General features: G+C 41.8%; 1 protein-coding gene across 3 annotated transcripts in view; it reads left to right on the top strand.

The window, feature by feature from the left end:
• Positions 1-19,651, top strand: part of Iftap (intraflagellar transport associated protein) — a 125,649-nt gene that overhangs the window by 57,004 nt on the left and 48,994 nt on the right. For all 3 annotated transcript variants that reach the window (XM_052724424.1, XM_052724425.1, XM_052724426.1), the window contains exon 5: positions 1,224-1,290. In XM_052724424.1, coding sequence (XP_052580384.1) covers positions 1,224-1,290 — 67 coding nt within the window. The remainder of the gene's footprint in view (positions 1-1,223; positions 1,291-19,651) is intronic.

Genomic DNA, 19,651 nt, shown 5'->3' with positions numbered 1-19,651 from the left:
TTACTAGAGTCTGTGGGAGACAGCCCTTATTTTAACTACCATACAAACCAATAGGCAAACAGTAGACTCTTGCTTTTCTTTGTACAAAACTGGAGATTCACCAGATTTTATCCGTGAAAGATTTTCTTTTTTAAAATTGGTGTTGGAACATCTTAAACTGTTTGTGCTTGGCTGGGTTCTGGATCTTTGTTTCCTTAAGGTTTAACAAATGGGAAGGGAATTTTAGCATAATCATTAAGAAAGATGTTATAATGTAACTGATTCTCAAATTTTAGTATTGAAACATATGGAAGGTGAATTTTGCTTTTGAGTTTGCATGCTCAGTAATAGTTGCTGTTACCAGGTTAACAGCATGGAAGCTATCATTTTCACTTTCTGTGGGTTCAGCATGGTCTGCCTACTACACATTCTGCATTCAGCTCAGGACAGAAAGACACAGACTGTCTTGAATTGCAGTTAAGGAATCTCCATTTGTAACTTTAAGGTATTTTGTTAATTCTACGTTCAGGTTGTGAGCATAAAACGAATGGCGACCTTGTGTCTTTACTCCATGCCATGTGCCAGCATTTTCTTATTTACATTCTTTGATAGTCCCCTGAGATGCCTCATTGTCAGTGTGCAGTGGGAAGCAGTATTCCATGTGGAATAGTTCTTCATTGAAATGCTGCTATTTGGTCTGGGAGGTTATTTGCTGTGCTTTTTGCCTTTGAAGTAATTCTCCGTTTTATTTGCCTGAAAGAGAGAACACTTGATATTTTGCCCTGCTCACCTCTCCTGTGATTTACCTGGGCAGCATGCTTTTGTTTTAAATGACCTTTTCTTTCCTGCCGTCTTTAGCTTCCACTCTCTGGCTCTCCATGCTGTGAGGAAGGGTCCTGGCTACCATCATCACTGGTTGCTTGAGAAGCAGGCAAACCCAAACCCGGAACCTGCTGTCTCCTCTGATAAAAATTCTGGGAAGAAACTTTGGAACAGAGTCCCTTACAAGGACCCCCGTCTGTTTACCTTTTTGCTGTAGAGAGCAGGCTGTGGTGTTTTAAAACCCTGGGCTTGCGGATGTCATGCTCCTACAGATGGGAAAGCATAGGCATACAGCGGCTTTTAACTGGGCCTGGGGAGGTCACAGGAAAGCAGATCCAGCCTTCAGCTGTGTGTGGGGGGCCCTGACTACACTGCCTTTCTTCATGTCCAATATATGCAAGATAATCTCAATCTTCTTGTAGGTAGACAACTTCCTAGACTTAGAAGATTTGGACATGGAGGAAGAGAGTGAGCCCCAGATGAACAAGGGTATGTGCCCTCTGACTTTTTCATACTGTATGACCTCTTTCTAGAAACTGCAAGTGATTTATGTTGCTTTGTTATGTTTGGCAATCTTTACCTTACCTCCCTTGATGTAAGGAAAACTGAAGTTGTGAAATTTCTTTTTGAAAAGCAAAAACTTTTACCCAATCAGTTAAAGCCTTTTGAAACTTATAAAACCTTTGGTCTAATTGATATAGAGCTGTCCCTTTCCTTCCCCCTAAATTCAGAATAAATTAAACTATTAAATAATCATGTCACATATAGCTCTTACAAAGTTATTGCCTTATTTCCCAGAAGAACGGTCTTGTAAAATTGATATTATTTTAAAGGAAAATGTAAAACAGCAATTGACCATAAAAAATCATAAAAATATAAAAATTGATCACAAAATAAACAATAATAACATGCAGAATTTTGCCTTTAAAAATTTATGAAATATGTAAGTGAACAAATGTAGTGAATGCTTTTTCTGAGTCCTTTTTCCACAATCCACTGAAAGGGGCCTTATGCTAATCCACTGATGTTCGTATGGAGAATTACTTTCTCCTTTCCTGGTTAGCATTTTTGTATAAGCACAAGTATGTTTCTTCAAAGGACCTTTGGAGTTTGGGCTGGCGATATATATATATAGCTCAACTGAAGAGTGTTTGCCCAGAATGGGTGAAGTCCTGGTGTCTATCCTCAGCTCACCATTAAAACTGGGTGTGGTGGCACATGAGGTAATATCAGCACAAGAGTATCAGAAATTCAGGTTATCCTTGACTACTTAGCCAGTTTGAGGCTAGACTGGCTTCAGTTGGTTGTTTTTTCACTCTTTGGGCTCTTTGGGGGGCCTGCCACCCACTCCCAAATAAATCACACACGGAGACTTAATTCTCACTTATAAATAAATGCATAGCTTCAGTTTGGCTTGTTTCTAGCCAGCTTTTCTTGACTTAAGCTCTCCCATCTATCTTTTGCCTCTGGGCTTTTACCTTTCTCTATTTCTGTATATCTTTTCTTTCCTTATTCTGTGTCTGGCTGGGTGGCTGAGTGGCTGGGTGACTGGGTGGCTTGCTCCTGGAGTCCTCCTTTCCTTGATCTTTTTCCCCCAGATTTCTCCTTCTACTTATTCTCTCTGCCTGCCAGCCCTGCCTGTCCTTTATCCTGCCTTGCTATTGGCTGTTCAGCTCTTTATTAGACCATCAGGTGTTTTAGACAGGCAACGTAACACAACTTCACAGAGTCAAACAGATGCAACATAAAAGAATGCAGCACATCTTTGCACCATCAAACAAATGTTCCACAGCATAAACAAATGTAACACATCTTAAAATAATATTCTACAACACTAGGCTTCATGAGAAAAGCAAGCAATATTAACAGTAGGGACAGCAGAAAACCCTGGCTCTTTATTGCATGGGAGAGGACATCTTGAAGTTAATCTTAAAGTTTAGGCACAGGGATGTTCCTGTGTGGGTTTGGTTGACCTTTTCCTGCTGTCACACTGTTTAGTCATAATAACCACAAGTTATTGCTATTGTTGGGAGAAGAGTTTTCATTACGACTAGATAGGCATCTAAGTGGCTGTGGATAGTTGATCTGGAGTAGCAATTGCTTGTCACTTGATAAGTAGGCCCTTCCCCTAGCTTTTTGGGCTACTTGAATTGGTAAGGCTTTGAGAATTTGAAACAATAAAATTCGAAATGTCATACACCAGTGACTCTGAGTTTTGTAAGACCTGATTAAGGGAGAGCCAGGAAGGATAAAGCACCTATTTTGGTTGATTTGGGGAATAAAGCTTGCTTTTAAAAACAAGGCAGATTTCTATATCCTACACCCATAAGAAAACCTAATTCACTAGTTCTTTGGTGACATCCCATGAACTGCATTTTTAGTCATTCTGGTATTGTTTGAGGTTGACACCTTAAGACTACTGGTTCTCGTCTATATATAAAACATTTCCAAGATAGAAGTTTTATAGGCGGGCAGGAGAGAGCCTGTATTGGGCATTATTGTGGTGAAGTTTCTTACTTCCTGCTAGCAGTGAAAAAGTCTGTACTTGTCAGTCATACGGCTTGGTGTTCTTTTGCTCTCCCCAATAGAAATTGTGGATAGCTGAGGAGAATCTCTGTGAGTGGTGGTATTTGTCAGTTTAAAAAAAATTTTTTTTTTTTTAAATATCCCTTAGCATTTGATAACAGTGAGCTGTAGCCACAGACAGGAGGGAGCGGCAGCGTGCAGCACCCTCTAGAGTGTAACTCTCCTCCTGGCTCTGATGAGGGGGCCCCTTTGCTCCCCTTGGTGGTTCAGTTATTGTATAGGAATGGGTACCATGACCCTTAGTTTTATAAGTGTAGGCTCAGGGAGTTGGCATGCCCCAGCCCTTGGCAGGCCAGTTTTGTATCTGCAGGTCCAAGGGTACTGGAGAGCCTTGGCCCTCCAGGCTTGAAAGCTCTCTAGAGCTCTTCCAGTGAAAAGGACAATGTTTTGCTGGAGAGTGAATGTACTTTAGGAGCTCATTGTGTGGCTACTGTGGATTTTTCTCAAGGTGTCTGTAGAGGGTTGAGAACAGCCAGTATAAGATCAGTGCTATCTGCCTGGCTTTTACAAGTTAAATGTTGAAGGCTACCGCTGTAATATGGGATAACAGCTGTTAATTAGGGAGTCATATTTTCCCATCCCCAACATCTTTGCTTATTTACAGGGAGATGATCAGTATTGCTTACAACAAGAACCTAGAGTGTATCACTAATGTTAATAGTGATTTGTGAGATTCTAGCACCGTTTAACAATGCTAAACACCAGGCAAGTATATGAGGGAGAGGTGGATACCTTTCATCGAACCACCGTAAGCCAATGTGGCTGGCAAATTTAATTTTTTTTTACATCAGCTTTTCCTATTATTTGTGGCATTGCTTTTTAAAAACATTTTTCAAGTATACTATTCAGTTACCAGGTTTCTTTCTTTCTTTTAAGAAGTTGAATGAGAAGATCTCACTAGTATCGTGTTTCCAGAAACTAGGGAGCAGGAGGTCTTGCATTTGTGTATTAACAGTTACTGAGGCTGAAGCAAGTCTCAGTGGACTTGAATGAAGTAGTTAAGACTGTCTCTTGTGTGAAATGATGTGTGAATTGATGGCTGACAGTCGGTTCAGTCTGCAGTGATCTTTTCTAATCACCAAAAGGCCACCAGGGTTTCCCAATTTTCATAATGTACAATCTGGGTCACTTGAAAGGAAGAAAGAAATTAAATACTTTGTGCCAAGGTGAATTTCAGTGTGTGGCCTAATTTGTATTGCACTTTAGGAATGTAAGCAGAAGGCAAATATTTATATCAGCTGGGAAATGTGACATTTTTAAATAGGCAAGTTGCTCGTATAATTTTGGCAGCTGGGAAGTTTACTGATTAGATTCTGTTGTTACTGTTTAAGCAACAGATTTGCCTGGGGCAACAAGGAAGCATGTTTTGCATTGTTTTTTTTTTTCTACCATTGATTTTATTTGTTCACTGTGCTCACCTTCATAAATATTCTCCAAGATTCAAGAGCGAAGTTCCTTTCCAGGGTTTGCCTCATTATTTCGACAGTCAAGGAGGAGAGTTTAGATTCAGGTGTTTGGCAGAATCAACACAATGCACTGATGTGAGTAGCCCGAGTGTAACATTTACTACAAGGTTTGTTTGGTACCCTCTGTTCATTTGACATCAAGTTAGTGTTGTGGTGTTTAAGTCCACTGGGAGAAATCAGAGACCTAGACTCAATTCAAATTTAAATTAAATGAATCTATTCTTTTTAAAAAATCTATTTATTGATTCTTTATGGATTTCACATGATGCATCCTAATCCCATTCATCTCCCTGTCCCTTTGTATCTGCCCTCTACCCTTGCAGCCTTCCCCCCAAGAAAATAAAATTTAAAAGAAAAAAAAATCTCATTGCCGAAGCTGTAGTGTGTCACTGTGAGTCACGCAGTATACCCTTTAGTCCATACATCTTTACTTGCAAGTGTTCATTGCAGTGCGTCATTGGTTTGGTTCGAGGCCTCTGGCTTCTGCTTCACTATCAATACTGGGCTTTCACTGGGCGACTCCTGGATATCCTGTTGTTGCCCGGTGTCATGGAGATCCTGCAGCTTTGGATCTGCAGGATCAGTCCCTTCATGTGCTCCAGCAGTTCACAGATGGGGTGGATGTTTTGGTGGGCCACCTCATAGCCCTGGTTCTGAGCCTGGGTGGTAGCTGGTTTGTCAGCCTGCCAGTTCTCCCTCATCCTTGCCACCAGGGCGAGCTCTCCTGCACTGTACCCCCCCCCCCCCCCCCCCCCCGCAAATCCCCCCCCCCCCACCGTCCCCCTCCCCCCACCTGCATGCGGCATGTAGCATGTAGCAAGGGCCAGGGCCAGTTCTTCTGCTTTCCTGCCCCCAGGGCGGCTCACCCACACCCACACCCATACCACCGGGACCAGCTTTACTGTGTTGCCCAGGTGAGGTGCATGACACACTCTCCCTAGTGCTGCAGCTGGTGAGGGGCAGGGCCAGCTCTCCTGCCTAGCTGAAGGACTGCAGCCTTCTACCAGGCTAGAAGTGGAGGTTAAGGGGGTGTGGCTAAGGACAGACATCAGAAAGGTATGCATTACAAATATCCATGGAACTCACAGCTGGGCAAGAAAATTGTTTACTTCCCTCGGTTGTCTTTTTCTTCCCTCTCTATAGTAATAAAAGGCCATTTCATCCCCTTTCCCATAGCAATAGAAGGTTTTACAGAAGCAAAGGTGGCTGTTACTACCTCACAGCCCATTATCTTATTCTTCTCTCACCTGCAGGCCACTAGGATCTCCCAGGCATTCCAGAGCAAAAGGTCAATGGCCCTTAAGGGATGCCTGGTTCCATATTAAATTTCTTTAGTCATCACAGGGGACCTATGTAAATTATTACTCAGGTCTGAGCACTCTAATGACTGGAATAGAGCAGTTCATTTCTGGGCAGGAAAAAACACAGTGCCATGAGGTTAGGGCTGACTGTCACGTCCTTACAGTTAGCACCTTTACCACTTTTGAATTTAAGATAGGGTAGTTAACCTGGTGACTGCCCTGCCTCAGACAAGATGGCTCAAATTGCTATACAACAAAATTATAACTTGGGATAGCTGCAGTCATTACATTGAGGTCATTAGAGTAGGAATACTGTTCGTTTTTCTTTTGGTCTCTCAGTTTCCATGCAGCTGGCCTGAGAGACTGGCTTTTGGAGGTCCAGTTCTCATAATCACACTTGTGTAGAAAGGTCTTTTACAGTGGGTGTATTTATACTGTCGTTCATTGTGTTGGATGAGACTGGGCACTGATTCCTGCTCAACAGTTGCAGCCCTGTTTGATTTTTTTAAAAATTAAAAAAATGATTTGTTTTTTTGAGATTACAATACAATTATACTATTTCTCCTTTTCCTTTCCTTTCCTCCCTCCAAACCCTTCCATATACCCCTCCTTGCTTTCTTTCAAATTCATGTCTTTCTTTTTCATTACTTATTGTTACATAATATGCATATATGTATATATTTCTCAATACTTTAAGTACTACCTGCTCAGGCTATTATACAACTTGCCTGTACATTTTAAGGGCTGACCGTTTGGTATTGGATAACCAATTGGTGTTATCTGGGAAACTGGGAAAGACTATCTTGCTTTCAGCATTCTCTAATTGCCTGTAGTTATTTGTGTGGGTAGGTCAAAGCCTTGTGGTCTTCCCATCATCCATTGGCATGTCTGTTGTTGTCCTTGTTCAGTTCATATTTAGGAAGTTACGTTGCTGAAACTTTATGGGTGTATCTTCTGACGTTACTAGGAGACACAGTCTCACAGTAAAGTCTCTGGTCCTCTGACTCTCACAGTCTTTCTGCGTTCTTTGTTGCAGTATTCCCTAAGCCTTGAGTGTGGGGACTGGGCTCCACAACTCTGTAGTTTGGTTGGTTGTGGTTTTCTGTAATGGTCTCCATCTGTTGCAGAACTTCTTTGTAAGGGGTGAGGACTACATTTACTTGGCTAGACACTGGAGAAGGATGTGTAGGGTCTGTCAGGGCTGAGAGGTTGGATTCCCATTTGCTTTTTATTCTAAGTTCTTTAGCACTTGTAGTTACTTTTGACTATTTTGGGTGTGTGCATACAACTGAGGAATTCGGTCACTTAAAAAAATCATTATCTGCAACATTAGACAGGTTTAGGGAACCTGTAAATGAGCAGTGCTTCTTTTTTTTTTTTTTTTTAAAAAAACAATGATGGTGGTGGTGGTGGTGGTGGTGATGATGAAGATTTTAGTATTTTTTTATATCCTGCTTGCAGTTTCCCCGCCTCCTTTCCTCCAAGTCAACCCCCACCCATCCATTCCTCCTCTATTTCTATTTAGAAGAGGGCAGACCTTCTATGGATATCAAACAAAAATGGTTATAAAGTTTCCGTAAGACAAGGCACCTCTCCTCATATTAAGGGTAGACAAAGCAGCCCAGTATGAGGAAAACGGTCCCAAAAGCTGGCTAAAGAGTCGGATACAGGCTCTGATCCCACTGTCAGGAGTCCCACAAGAAGACCAAGCTACACAACTGTAACATATATGCAGAGGACCTAGGTCAGTCCCACATAGGCTCCCTGGTTGTCAATTAAGTCTCTGTGAACCACTATGGACCCAGTTGATACTGTGGGTTTTGTTATGGTGTCCTTGACCCCTCTGGCTCCTACAATCCTTCCTCTCCCTCTTCAGCAGAACTCCCTGAGCTCTGTCTAATGTTTGGCTGTGGGTGGGTCTCTTCTGCATCTGTTTCTAGCAGTTACTGGATGAAGCCTCTCTGATGAGGCTAGGCACCAATCTGTGAGTATGGCAGAATATCCTTAGACATCATTACATTGACTTTTTTTCTTCAGTCGTGTTTGGTTCTATTTTAGGTCTCTAGGTCATCCAGCCTCTGGGTCCTGGCACTTTAGGCAGTGTCAGGTGGGCTCACTCTCATCGGCATGAGTCTCAGGCTGGACCAGTTGTTTGACCACTCCCATAATTTCTGTGCTGTCTTTACCCTATCAGATCTTGTAGGCAGGACAAATTGTAGGTTGAAGGTTATTCGGCTGGGTTGTTGTCTTAGTTCCTCCACTAGAAGTCTTTCCTGGTTACAGGAGATGGCCAGTTCAGACTATGAATCCCTGATTGCTCGGAGTCTTAGCTAGGGTCATCCTTGTAGATTCCTGGGAGTTTCCATTGCAGTAAGTTTCTCCCTCACCCTGAAATACGCCCTTCTTTCTGGTCATCTCTTCCAGTACTCCCCTACTCTACCCCAACCTGATCTCTCCTCTTCCCATCCCTATCTACTCCTAGTCCACCCAAAAAATCTATTCTATTTACCTTTCCCAGGGAGATCCAAGCACCCCCCATTGACTCCTCCTTGTCACTTAGCATCTCTGGGTCTGTGGATTGTTGCATGGTTCTTCTTTATTTTATAGCTAATATCCACTTATAAATGAGTACATACCATGTTTGTCTTTCTGGGTCTGGGCTACCTCTCTCAGGATGATTTTTTTTCTCATTCCATCCATTTGCCTGCAAATTTCATGATGTTATTTTTTTATCAGTTTAATAATACTCCATTGTGTAAATGTACCACATTTTCTTTACCCATTCTTTTGTTGAGGGGCATCTGGGTTGTTACCAGATTCTGGCTATTATGAATAAAGCCACTATGAACACAGTTGAGCAAGTGCCTTTGTGGTAGGATGAAACATCCTTTGCTTATATGTCCCAAAGTGATATAGCTGGGTCTTGAGGTAGATCCATTTCTAATTTTCTGAGAAACAGCCATATTGATTTCTAAAGTGGCTGCACAAATTTTCACTTCTACCAGCAATGGAGGAGTGTTCTCCTTGCTTCACATCCTTGCCTGCATGAGCTGTCACTCGTGTTTTTGATCTTAGCCCTTACAACAGGTAAAGATGAAATCTAAGAGTCATTTTGATTTGCATTTCCCTAATAGATAAGGATGTTGAACATTTCTTTAAGTGCTTCTTGGCCATTTGAGATTCCTCTGTTGAGAATTCTGTTTAGATCTGTACCCCATTGTTAAATTGGATTATTTATTTATTTATTTTTGAAGTCTAGTTTCTTGAGTTCTTTATATATTTTGGAAATTAACCCTCTGTGAGATGTGGGGTTGATGAAGATCTTTTCCCATTCTATAGGCTTTGTTGTATTGATGGTGTCCTTTGCCTTACAGAAGCTTTTCAGTTTCATGGAGCCCCAATTATTAATTGTTGATCTTAATGTCTGCACTGTTGGTGTTCTATTCAGGAAGTTGTCTCCTATACCAATGTGTTCAAGGCTATTCTCCATTTTTTCTTCTGTCAGGTTCAGCGTAACAGGATATATGTTGAGGTTTTTGATCCACTTGACTTGAGCTTTGTGCAGGGTGATAAATGTGGATCTATTTGTATTCTTCTGCATATCGACATTCAGTTAGACCAACACCATTTGTTGAAGATGCTTTCTTTTTTCATTATATAATTTTGGCTTCTTTGTCAAGAATTAGGTGTCCATAGCTGTGTGGATTTATGTCTGGGTTGTTGATTTGATTCCATTGAGCTACCTGTTTTTATGCGAATACCATGTTTTTTTTTATTCCTATAGCTCTATAGTAGAGCTTGAAGTCAGGGATGGTGATACCTTCAGAAGTTCTTGTATTGTACAGGATTGTTTTAGCTATCCTGGGTTTTTGTTTTTTTCATATGAAGTTGAGTATTATTCTTTCAAGGTCTGTAAATAATTGTATTGGAATTTTGATGGGGATTGCATTATTGCTTTTGATAAGATGACCATTTTTCCTACTGATCCATGAACATGGGAGATCTTTCTGTTTTCTGATATCTTCTCCAATTTCTTTCTTGAAAGGCTTTTGAAGTTCTTGTCATATAGGTCTTTCATTTGCTTGATTAGAGTTACATCAAGGTATTTTACATTATCTGTGACTGTTATGAAGGGTGTTGTTTCACTGATTTCTTTCTCCACCTTTGTATATAGGAGGGCTACTAATCTTTTTGAGTTAATCTTGTATCCAGCCACTTTGCTGAAGGTGTCTATCAGTTGTGGGAGTTCCTTAGTAGAATTATTGGGGTCACTTGTGTATAATATATCGTCTGCAAATAGTGATACTTTGACATCTTCCTTTCCAGCCTGTATCCCCATCATCTTCTTTAGTGTCTGTCTAATTGCTTTAGCGAGAACTGCAAGTACTATATTGAATAGATATGGAGAGAGTGGACAGCCTTGGTTTTGTTCCTTATTTTAGTGGAATTGCTTTGAGTTTCTCTCCATTTAATTTGATGTTGGCTATTGGCTTGCTGTATATTGCCTTTATTATGTTTAGATATGTCCCCTTTATCCCTGATCTCTCCAAGACTTTTATCATTAAGGGGTGTTGGATTTTGTCAAAGGCTTTTTCAGCATCTAATGAGATGATCATGTGGTTCCCCCCCTTTTTTATAGTGGATTACATTGACAGATTTTTGTATGTTGAAACATCCCTGTTTCTCTGGATGAAGCCTACTTGATTATGGTTGATGATCTTTTTGATGTGTTCTTGGATTTGATTTGCCAGTATTTTATTGAGTATTTTTTTTTTTTTTGGTTTTTCGAGACAGGGTTTCTCTGTGTAGCTTTGCGCCTTTCCTGGAACTCACTTGGTAGTCCAGGCTGGCCTCGAACTCACAGAGATCCGCCTGGCTCTGCCTCCCGAGTGCTGGGATTAAAGGCGTGCGCCACCACCGCCCGGCTTATTGAGTATTTTTGTATCCTTGTTCATGAGGGATAGTGTCTGTAATTCTCTTTCTTTGTTGAGTCTTTGTGTGGTTTGGATAGCAGGGTGACTGTAACCTCATAAAATAAATTTGGGAATGTCCCATCTGTTTCTATTTTGTGGAGTAATTTGAGGAGTATTGTTATTAGCTCTTCTTTGAAAGTCTGGTAGAATTCTTTGCTAAAACCATCTGGCCTTGGACATTTTTTTGGTTGGGAGACTTTTAATGAATGCTTCTATTTTTTTAGGGTTTATAAGTCTATTTAAATGATTTATCTGATCTTGCTTTAACTTTGGTAAGTGTATTTATCAATAAATTTGTCTATTCTTTTAGATTTTCCAATTTTGTGGAGTACAGGTTTTTGAAGTATGACCTAGTGTTTGTTTGGATTTCCTTGGTATCTGTTGTTATGTCCCCTTTTCATTTCTGATTTTGATTATTTGGATATTCTGTTTCTGCCTTTTAGTTAGCTTGGATAAAGGTTTGTCTATCTTGTTGATTTTCTCAAATAACCAACTCTTTGTTTCATTGATTTTTTGTATTGTTCTTTTTGTTTCTATTTTATTGATTTCAGCCCTCAATTTGATTATTTCCTGCCATCTACTCTTCTTGGGTGTGTCTGCTTATTTTTGTTCTGGAGCTTTCATGTGTGCTGTTCAGTTGCTAGTATGAGATTTCTCCAGATTCTTTATGAAGGCACTTGGTGCTATGAACTTTCCTTTTAGCACAACTTTCATTGTGTTCCATAAGTTTGGGTATGTTGTGCATTCCTTTTCATTGAATTCTAGGAAGTCTTTAATTTCCTTCGTTATTTCTGCCTTGACTCAGTAGTCATTCAACATCAAGTTGTTCAGTTCCCAAGAGTTTGTATGATTTCTGTTGTTTCTGTCATTATTGAAATCCAGCTTTAATCAGTGGTGGTCTGATAGGGTGCAGGGGGTTATTTCAATTTTCTTGTATCTGTTGAAAGTTGCTTTGTGACCGAGCATGTGGTCAATTTTGGAGAATGTTCCTTGAAGTTCTGAGAGGAAGGTATATTCTTTTGTGTTTGGGTTAAATGTTCTGTAGATATCTGTTAGATCCCTTTGGTTCATGAGGTCTATTAGCTCCATTATTTCTCTGTTTAGTTTATGTCTGGGTGATCTGTCCATTAGTGAGAGTGAGGTATTGAAGTTTCCCACTATTAATGTTTGATGGTCAATGTGTGAATTAAACTTTAGTAATGTTTCTTTTACAAATGTGAGTGTGTAGAGAGCTGTGCACAGCCGTGCCTCAAAGATGGCGCCGGCGTCCGGCTTCTGCCTTCCCGATGGCAGGTGCTCCTTATTTGGCTAAGGCTAGGATCTGGCTTACTTCCACACACCTGGACCTAATCTGGATTGCTTGTGTATGTCTGACCCTATCGGCATTGTCCACGTGGCACTGTGGGGTTGATTGCCCAGTGGCTATAAAGGGCATGGGCTGGCTTTCCCTGAGAAGAAGAAGATCGGAGGAGAGAGCGAGTGTGAGAGAGAGAGAGAGAGTGAAAGTGAGAGTGAGAGTGAGAGTGAGAGTGAGAGTGAGAGAGAAGAAGAAGATGGCTTTCCCCGGGGTCAGAAGATTGTTCAAGGTTCCTGGATAAACTGCTTGGAGAAGAGCCTGGCGTTGCGTCTTCCTTGCTGGTCGAGGCGGACGCGACAAGTGGTGGCCCGTACGGGGAACCCTTTTAAGGCTCAGAACTCTTCGCAGTCAGGGCAGTGCACTGGTAAGTCCCCAGGTAAGGTGGGGATCCGCAATAAAAGTGGGAAACGTAGAGCCGTGACTAAAACGGACAGAGAAAATTAAGTAGAGCCGTGACCAAAACAGACAGGGAAAATTAAGTGGAGCCACGACCAAAGTGGACAGGAAGGTTAAGTGGAACCTCGACAAAAGCAGGCAGGAAAATTAAAGAAAGTGAAAGCAGGTGAAGGAAAAGGTGCTGCTAGTATCATGGGCACAACTTCTTCGCACCCAATTTTTCTGGCTCTTAATGAGCTGCTCCTTTCAAAGAAATTAGAGATTAAGAAGAGTAACCCGGAGGTTTGGAGAAAGGTTAGAACTGAAATGCAGCTAGCTTGCCCAGTGTTTCTCAATGCCCAGACTCAACAGAGATACCATGACCAGATAAATCAACTAGCAACAAGGGCATGGAAGTCCCTACCTAATAAAGGGGAAGTGAGTGGTAACCTTACTAAGATCCTTCAGGGACCTATGGAATCTTTTTCAGATTTTGTGACCCGCATGGTCGAGGCTGCAGGCAGAATCTTTGGGGACCCAGATGCCACGATGCCGCTTATTAAGCAGCTAGTTTATGAACAATGTACCAAAGAATGCAAGGCTGCGATCACTCCTTATAAGAACAAAGGTCTAGAAGTATGGATGAAAGTATGCAGAGAATTAGGGGGACCTCTAACTAACACAGGCCTTGCGGCTGCAGTTATGCAACTTAGTAACAAGAAAGGAGGGAACACTGGGGCATGTTTTCAGTGTGGAAAAATGGGCCATTTCAAACGTAGCTGCCCTCAAGGAGAAGGTAACTTCTATAGTTTCATTAAAGAGTATAAATAAGTAGATGTTAATATGTTGTATGTGAGTTTGTAAAAATGTGTAAATGCTGAGTGTGAGTTTAGGCCTAAGCACATATTATATGCGAGTTTGTGAAAAGGTGTAAATGTTGATTGTGAATCTAAGCTTAATGTATGTGGTGAAAGAACCTGAGACACAGAAGGTTAGTGTCCTAGCAGACTGCAAAGCAGGCGGTCTGAGCGGTTTTCAAAAGCAGAAGCTGCTAAGCTAAGAATGGTGGACGCCAGAACCAGCACAACAAGGCATCTGCAGCTGAGATCTGTGGAAAATCAATGCAACACAGAAAAACCTGAGCTAACAGCGAAAATGGTGCGGTTTAAAATTACTGACTCCGCAGATGGGAGTACAATTAGTGGAGTATGATAAAGATGGGATGTTATCCTAGGTTTGGTTTGGGGAAGTTTCTCCAAGGCAGAAAAGATCCAGTTCAGGCACAGAGTAGACCACCTAGGCAGGGATTGGGTTTTTCATAGGGGCCACTGAGGAAGGAATTCCCATTTCCTGGAAAACAGGGGACCCAGTAAGGGTACCTCAGTGGCCACTTTCCTCTGAAAAGTTATCAGCGGCAGAAGAGCTAGTAAAAGAACAGCTTGAGGCTGGACATATACGACCCTCTGTGTCCCCTTGGAATACACCTATATTTGTTATTAGAAAAAAAAATCTGGAAAGTGGCGATTGTTACATGCCCTTAGGGCTATTAATAATCAGATGCAGGTCATGGGTCCAGTGCAGCGAGGGCTGCCGCTTCTATCGGCTCTGCCAGCCTTCTGGCATATTATTGCCGTGGATATAAAGGATTGTTTCTTTTCCATTCCCTTAATTTGGATGCCTCGGGAAGTTCATCAGCAGATAGGCATCATAATCTATACAGCCCTATGAAGGGCATGGTGAAGTGGAAAGATATCCTCATGGGTGGCTGGCATGGCCCCGATCCTGTGCTGACATGGGCGGGAGGTTCTGTTTGTGTTTTCCCACAGGACCGGCTAGACCCTATCTGGGTACCTGAACGATTGGTGCGACGGGCCCCTCAGACGGAGAGACATGATGACACCCCGGAAGCTGATGTGCCTGATCCTGATAGCCCTGATTCTGACAAGCATACCAGCGGGAGCAGCTGTGGATCAACTACTCTGAGCTCTTATAAAAGCCTGGCCATACCCTTTACCCATAACATCACCTAGTGTAAAGGAGTGGGCGGGATTAGGTGCCCTGGCAGGTCTACTGGTACTTGTCTCCCTGATGTGCCTGTGGTGCATTGTTCGTTTAAGGGTTTCTCAGCAGCGCAATGCAGCCATGATTATCCAAGCCTTTACAGCCATAGTGGCTGGACAGTCTCCCCAGGCCTGGCTGGCCGCATTAAAAGCTTTATCGCGCAGGATACGAGGCTAGTGCACTGCACTTGGGTCTAGCTGTATTGCAAAACCCAAGAAGAGCAAGTCTAATTGCATGTGGGTTGATGCCCTAATTCCCACCTCTGCAAAAAAGGGTATCGGACGGGTCAAGTGTTCTCTGGGTGGATGACACCTGGACTAACACCAGTACAATGTTCAAGTATTTTGGCAGAGATTAGACCTCTGCTCTTGCCTGCTGCTTAAAACTATAAAGGGAGAACTGTAGAGAGCCATGCACGGCCGTGCCTCAAAGATGGCGCCGGTGTCCGGCTTCTGCCTTCCCGATGGCAGGTGCTCCTTATTTGGCTAAGGCTAGGATCTGGCTTGCTTCCGCACACCTGGACCTAATCTGGCTTGCTTGTGTATGTCTGACCCTATCAGCATTGTCCACGTGACACCACGGGGTTGATTGCCCAGTGGCTATAAAGGGCGTGGGCTGGCTTTCCCTGAGAAGAAGAAGATCGGAGGAGAGAGAGAGTGAGAGTGTGAGAGTGTGAGAGTGTGAGAGTGTGAGAGTGTGAGAGTGTGAGAGTGAGAGAGTGAGAGAGTGAGAGTGAGAGTGAGAGTGAGAGTGAGAGTGAGAGTGAGAGTGAGAGTGAGAGTGAGAGTGTGAGAGTGAGAGAGTGAGAGTGAGAGAGTGAGAGAGTGAGAGAGTGAGAGAGTGAGAGAGTGAGAGTGAGAGTGAGAGTGAGAGTGAGAGTGAGAGTGAGAGTGAGAGTGAGAGTGAGAGAGTGAGAGAGTGAGAGAGTGAGAGAGTGAGAGAGTGAGAGAGTGAGAGAGTGAGAGAGCGAGAGAGTGAGAGAGCGAGAGAGTGAGAGAGTGAGAGCGAGAGAGTGAGAGCGAGAGAGTGAGAGAGTGAGAGAGTGAGAGCGAGAGAGCGAGAGCGAGAGAGCGAGAGCGAGAGCGAGAGCGAGAGCGAGCGAGAGTGCGAGAGAGCGAGAGAGAGTGAAGAAGAAGATGGCTTTCCCCGGGGTCAGAAGATTGTTCAAGGTTCCTGAATAAACTGCTTGGAGAAGAGCCTGGCGTTGCGTCTTCCTTGCTGGTCGAGGTGGACGCGACATGAGTGCCCTTGCATTTTGGGCATAGATATTGAGAATTAAAAAGTCATCTTGGTGGAGTTTTCCTTTGATGAATACGAAGTGTCCTTCCTAGTCTTTTTTGATTAATTTTGGTTTGAAGTCTATTTTGTTAGATATTAGAAGAGCTATACCAGCTTGCTTCTTGGGACCATTTGCTTGGAAAATCTTTTTCCAACATTTTACTCTGAGGTAATGTCTATCTTTGATATTTGAGGTGTGTTTCCTGTATGCAGCAGAAGAATGGATATTGTTTTAGCATCCATTCTGTTAATCTATTCTGTTAGTCTGTGTTTTTTTTTTTTTTTAAATTGGGGAATTGAGTCCATTGATATTGAGAGATATCAATGTCTAATCATTGTTAATTCTTGTAATTTTGTTGTACTTGTTGGTTATGTGTGTGTGTGTGTGTGTGTGTGTGTGTGTGTGTGTGTGTGTGTGTGTGTGTTTGGGTTGTCCTGGTGTAAGATTATTGCCTGTGTTTCTGTGGGTATAGTCAACCTCCTTAGGTTGGAGTTTTCCTTTTAGTACTTCTGTAGGGCTGAATTTGTGGATAGATATCATTTAAATTTGACTTTATCATGGAATATATTGTTTTCTCTATTTATGGTGATTGAAAGTTTTGCTGGGAGTAGTAGTCTGGGCCAGCATATTTGGTTTCTTAGAGTCTGCAGGGCATCCGTCCAGGCCCTTCTGGTTTTTACAGTCTCTATTGAGAAGTCAGGTGTAATTCTAATATGTCTGCCTTTATATGTTACTTTTTTCTCTTGTACCTTTTAATAGTCTTTCTTTGTTTTGTGTGTTTAGTGTTTTGATTATTTATGTGGCAAGGGGACTTTCTTTTCTAGTCTAATCTATTTGGTGTTATATAAGCTTCTTGTACCTTTATAGGCATGTTCTTTAGGTTAGGAAAATTTTCTTCTATGATTTTGTTAAAAAGTATTTTCTGGGCCTTTGAGCTTGGAATCTTCTATTCCTATCATTCTTAGGTTTGGTCTTTTCACAGTGTCCCAGATTTCCTGGATGTTTTGTGTCAAGAGTGTTTTAGATTTAGCATTTTCTTTGACCAAATTTCTTCTATCATGTCTTCAACGCCTGAGATTCTTTCTTCCCTCTCTTGTATTCTGTTGATGTTACTGTGTCTGTAGTTCCTGTTTGCTTACCTAGATTTTCCATTTCCATCTCTCATTTTGTGTTTCCTTTATTGCATCGATTTCCATTTTCAGATCTTGAACAGTTTTTTTTCTTGAATTTCTTGACATTCTATAAGGGATTTATTGATTTCCTCCAATTTTTGATTGTCTTTTCCTTGATTTCTTTAAGGAATTTATTCATTTCCTCTTGAAGGACCTCTATCATCTTCATAAAGTTGGTTTTAAAGTTGTTTTCTTGCACTTCAGCTGTATTGGAATATTCAGGGTTTCCTGTAATTGGGTGGCTGGGCTCTGGAGGTGACATATTGTCCTGGCTGTTGTTGATTGTATTCTTATACTGATGTTTAGGCATCTGAATTTGGAGTGATTATAGGTCTATGTCCTGATTTCCGGGTGTGTCTTTGTTGGGTGGGTGTTTTCTTTCTTGGTTTCTGTTTCTTCTCTGGTCTTCTGGCTGGAGTGGCCAGTGGCTGAGTAAGAAGTTCTCCAACCAAGTTGGCGGCTGAACTTCTGATGGCCTGGATGGCCTCTGGTTCAGTAAAAGGTTGCTACCCAATTTGGGAGCTGGAGTTCTGGCTATGTGTGTGGCCTCTGATCTGGCAAGGGGTCCTCTGGGGTTCAGGGTGCTGGCCTGGCTTCTAGTGGGGTGGGAGGCTTCTGCCTGGTTTCAGGGAGCTGGCCTTGTCTCTGGGTTCACAATGCTGGCCTGGCTTCTGGTGGAGTAGGAGGCTTCTGCTAGAGGTGTGACCAGTGATTCTTACTCAACAAATATTTAACAACTGTGGCTTGTTCCTGGAATGTAATTGAAGACTAACAAATTAGACTTTTGTTCTCATGTGATGTGATTAACAGTTTATTGGAGGAATTAGGTATTAACCATAGAATCACATATATATCATTGTAAATTGTTCTAGATCTCATGAGAACACAGGGCAGGTCAACTGAAATCTGTCTGTGGAATCAGAGAAAGCTCTCTAAGAGCATATGACCTACAGGGTGAAAAACCATGAACTAAATGAGGAGCCTGAGGTGAGGAGGAGGGGAGACAAGAGAGCATAGGAATGGTGGAAAGTGGGGCTCTTAAAAAACCTTTTCCTCCCATGATTTCTTTTCACACCAGGAAATTTTGTGTAGCCCTAGGTATATGCACATAAAAAAGTTATGAAAGTCATAAAGAAGTTTATCTTAAAACATTTTTGGTATACATATAACTTTACTATGTATTAAAGATAAAAACAAATTTTTATGATAACGAGATGGATATGCTTGGATGGATTAAAAACTTAGATCTTGGGTGAGTATTTGATGCTGCAGTATACAGAACATCTTCATCAGTTTTTAGAGTAGATAGATGTTTTGATTTTATAGTTGCCAGTGCTGCAAATTCCCCTTGCCATAGCTATGCAGTACAAAGTGGCAGAATTATATTTAGGGCTATTTCAGAATTTGTTGGAAATTCTCTTCCAATCCCAAGCCAAATTTTTATTGGATTTTAAAAAATGAAATGCAAGCCTGCAACTCAAACAGCAGTTTTTAAAGTCAGCCATTCTAGCTTAATGCACTCAATGCAAAGATAAACTAATTTGATGCTTACATGTTGAGGAATAATGCTAGGAAATTATTAAGTCTTTGTTTTCTGTAGTTAAACCGTTATGGTTCCATAAGAACCGAAAACTTTGTGTGTGTAGGGAAAACAGTGCAGTTCATAATATCTAGTGGACTGTAGTTTGAGATAGGTGTTTTGGGAAATGTTCATGGGGACTGTGGGGTTAACAGCATTCATGGTATTTAGTGTACACACTGGGAGTTCAGACCAGTGCTGTAGTGAAGTTGCATGCTACGACCATAGGTGAGTTCCAGGAATACCTTGGGATTTGGCTTAATTTCTGGTCATTGTGTCTTAAGTAACCTTCCTCTTGTCAAACTTCTCACGACTACTACATTTGGTTACATGACTCCAAATAGGATTGCAACTCACAGTTTAAGATGCTGTGGCATAAGGAAATGTATATAGGGGAGTCCCAGGCTTAGAGAAGATGGCACGTTCCAACCAACTTAAAGTATCATTCTTCTTTTTTTTTCTTTCTTTTTTTTTTTTTTTTGGTTTTTTTTCAAGACAGGGTTTCTCTGTGTAGCTTTGCACCTTTCCTGGAAGTCACTCTGTAGCCCAGGCTGGCCCCGAACTCACAGGGATCCGCCTGGCTCTGACTCCCGAGTGCTGGGATTAAAGGCGTGCACCACCACTGCCTGGCTAAAGTATCATTCTTTGATGGCTTCACTGCTTACTAAAAACATAGAAAGGAGACAATTTTTTTTTTTTGC

This window comes from Peromyscus californicus, unplaced genomic scaffold, assembly GCF_007827085.1.
Source record: "Peromyscus californicus insignis strain IS unplaced genomic scaffold, ASM782708v3 Scaffold_7__1_contigs__length_154581171, whole genome shotgun sequence".
Lineage (NCBI taxonomy): Eukaryota > Metazoa > Chordata > Mammalia > Rodentia > Cricetidae > Peromyscus > Peromyscus californicus.
This window is presented reverse-complemented; position numbering and strand designations above follow the sequence as displayed.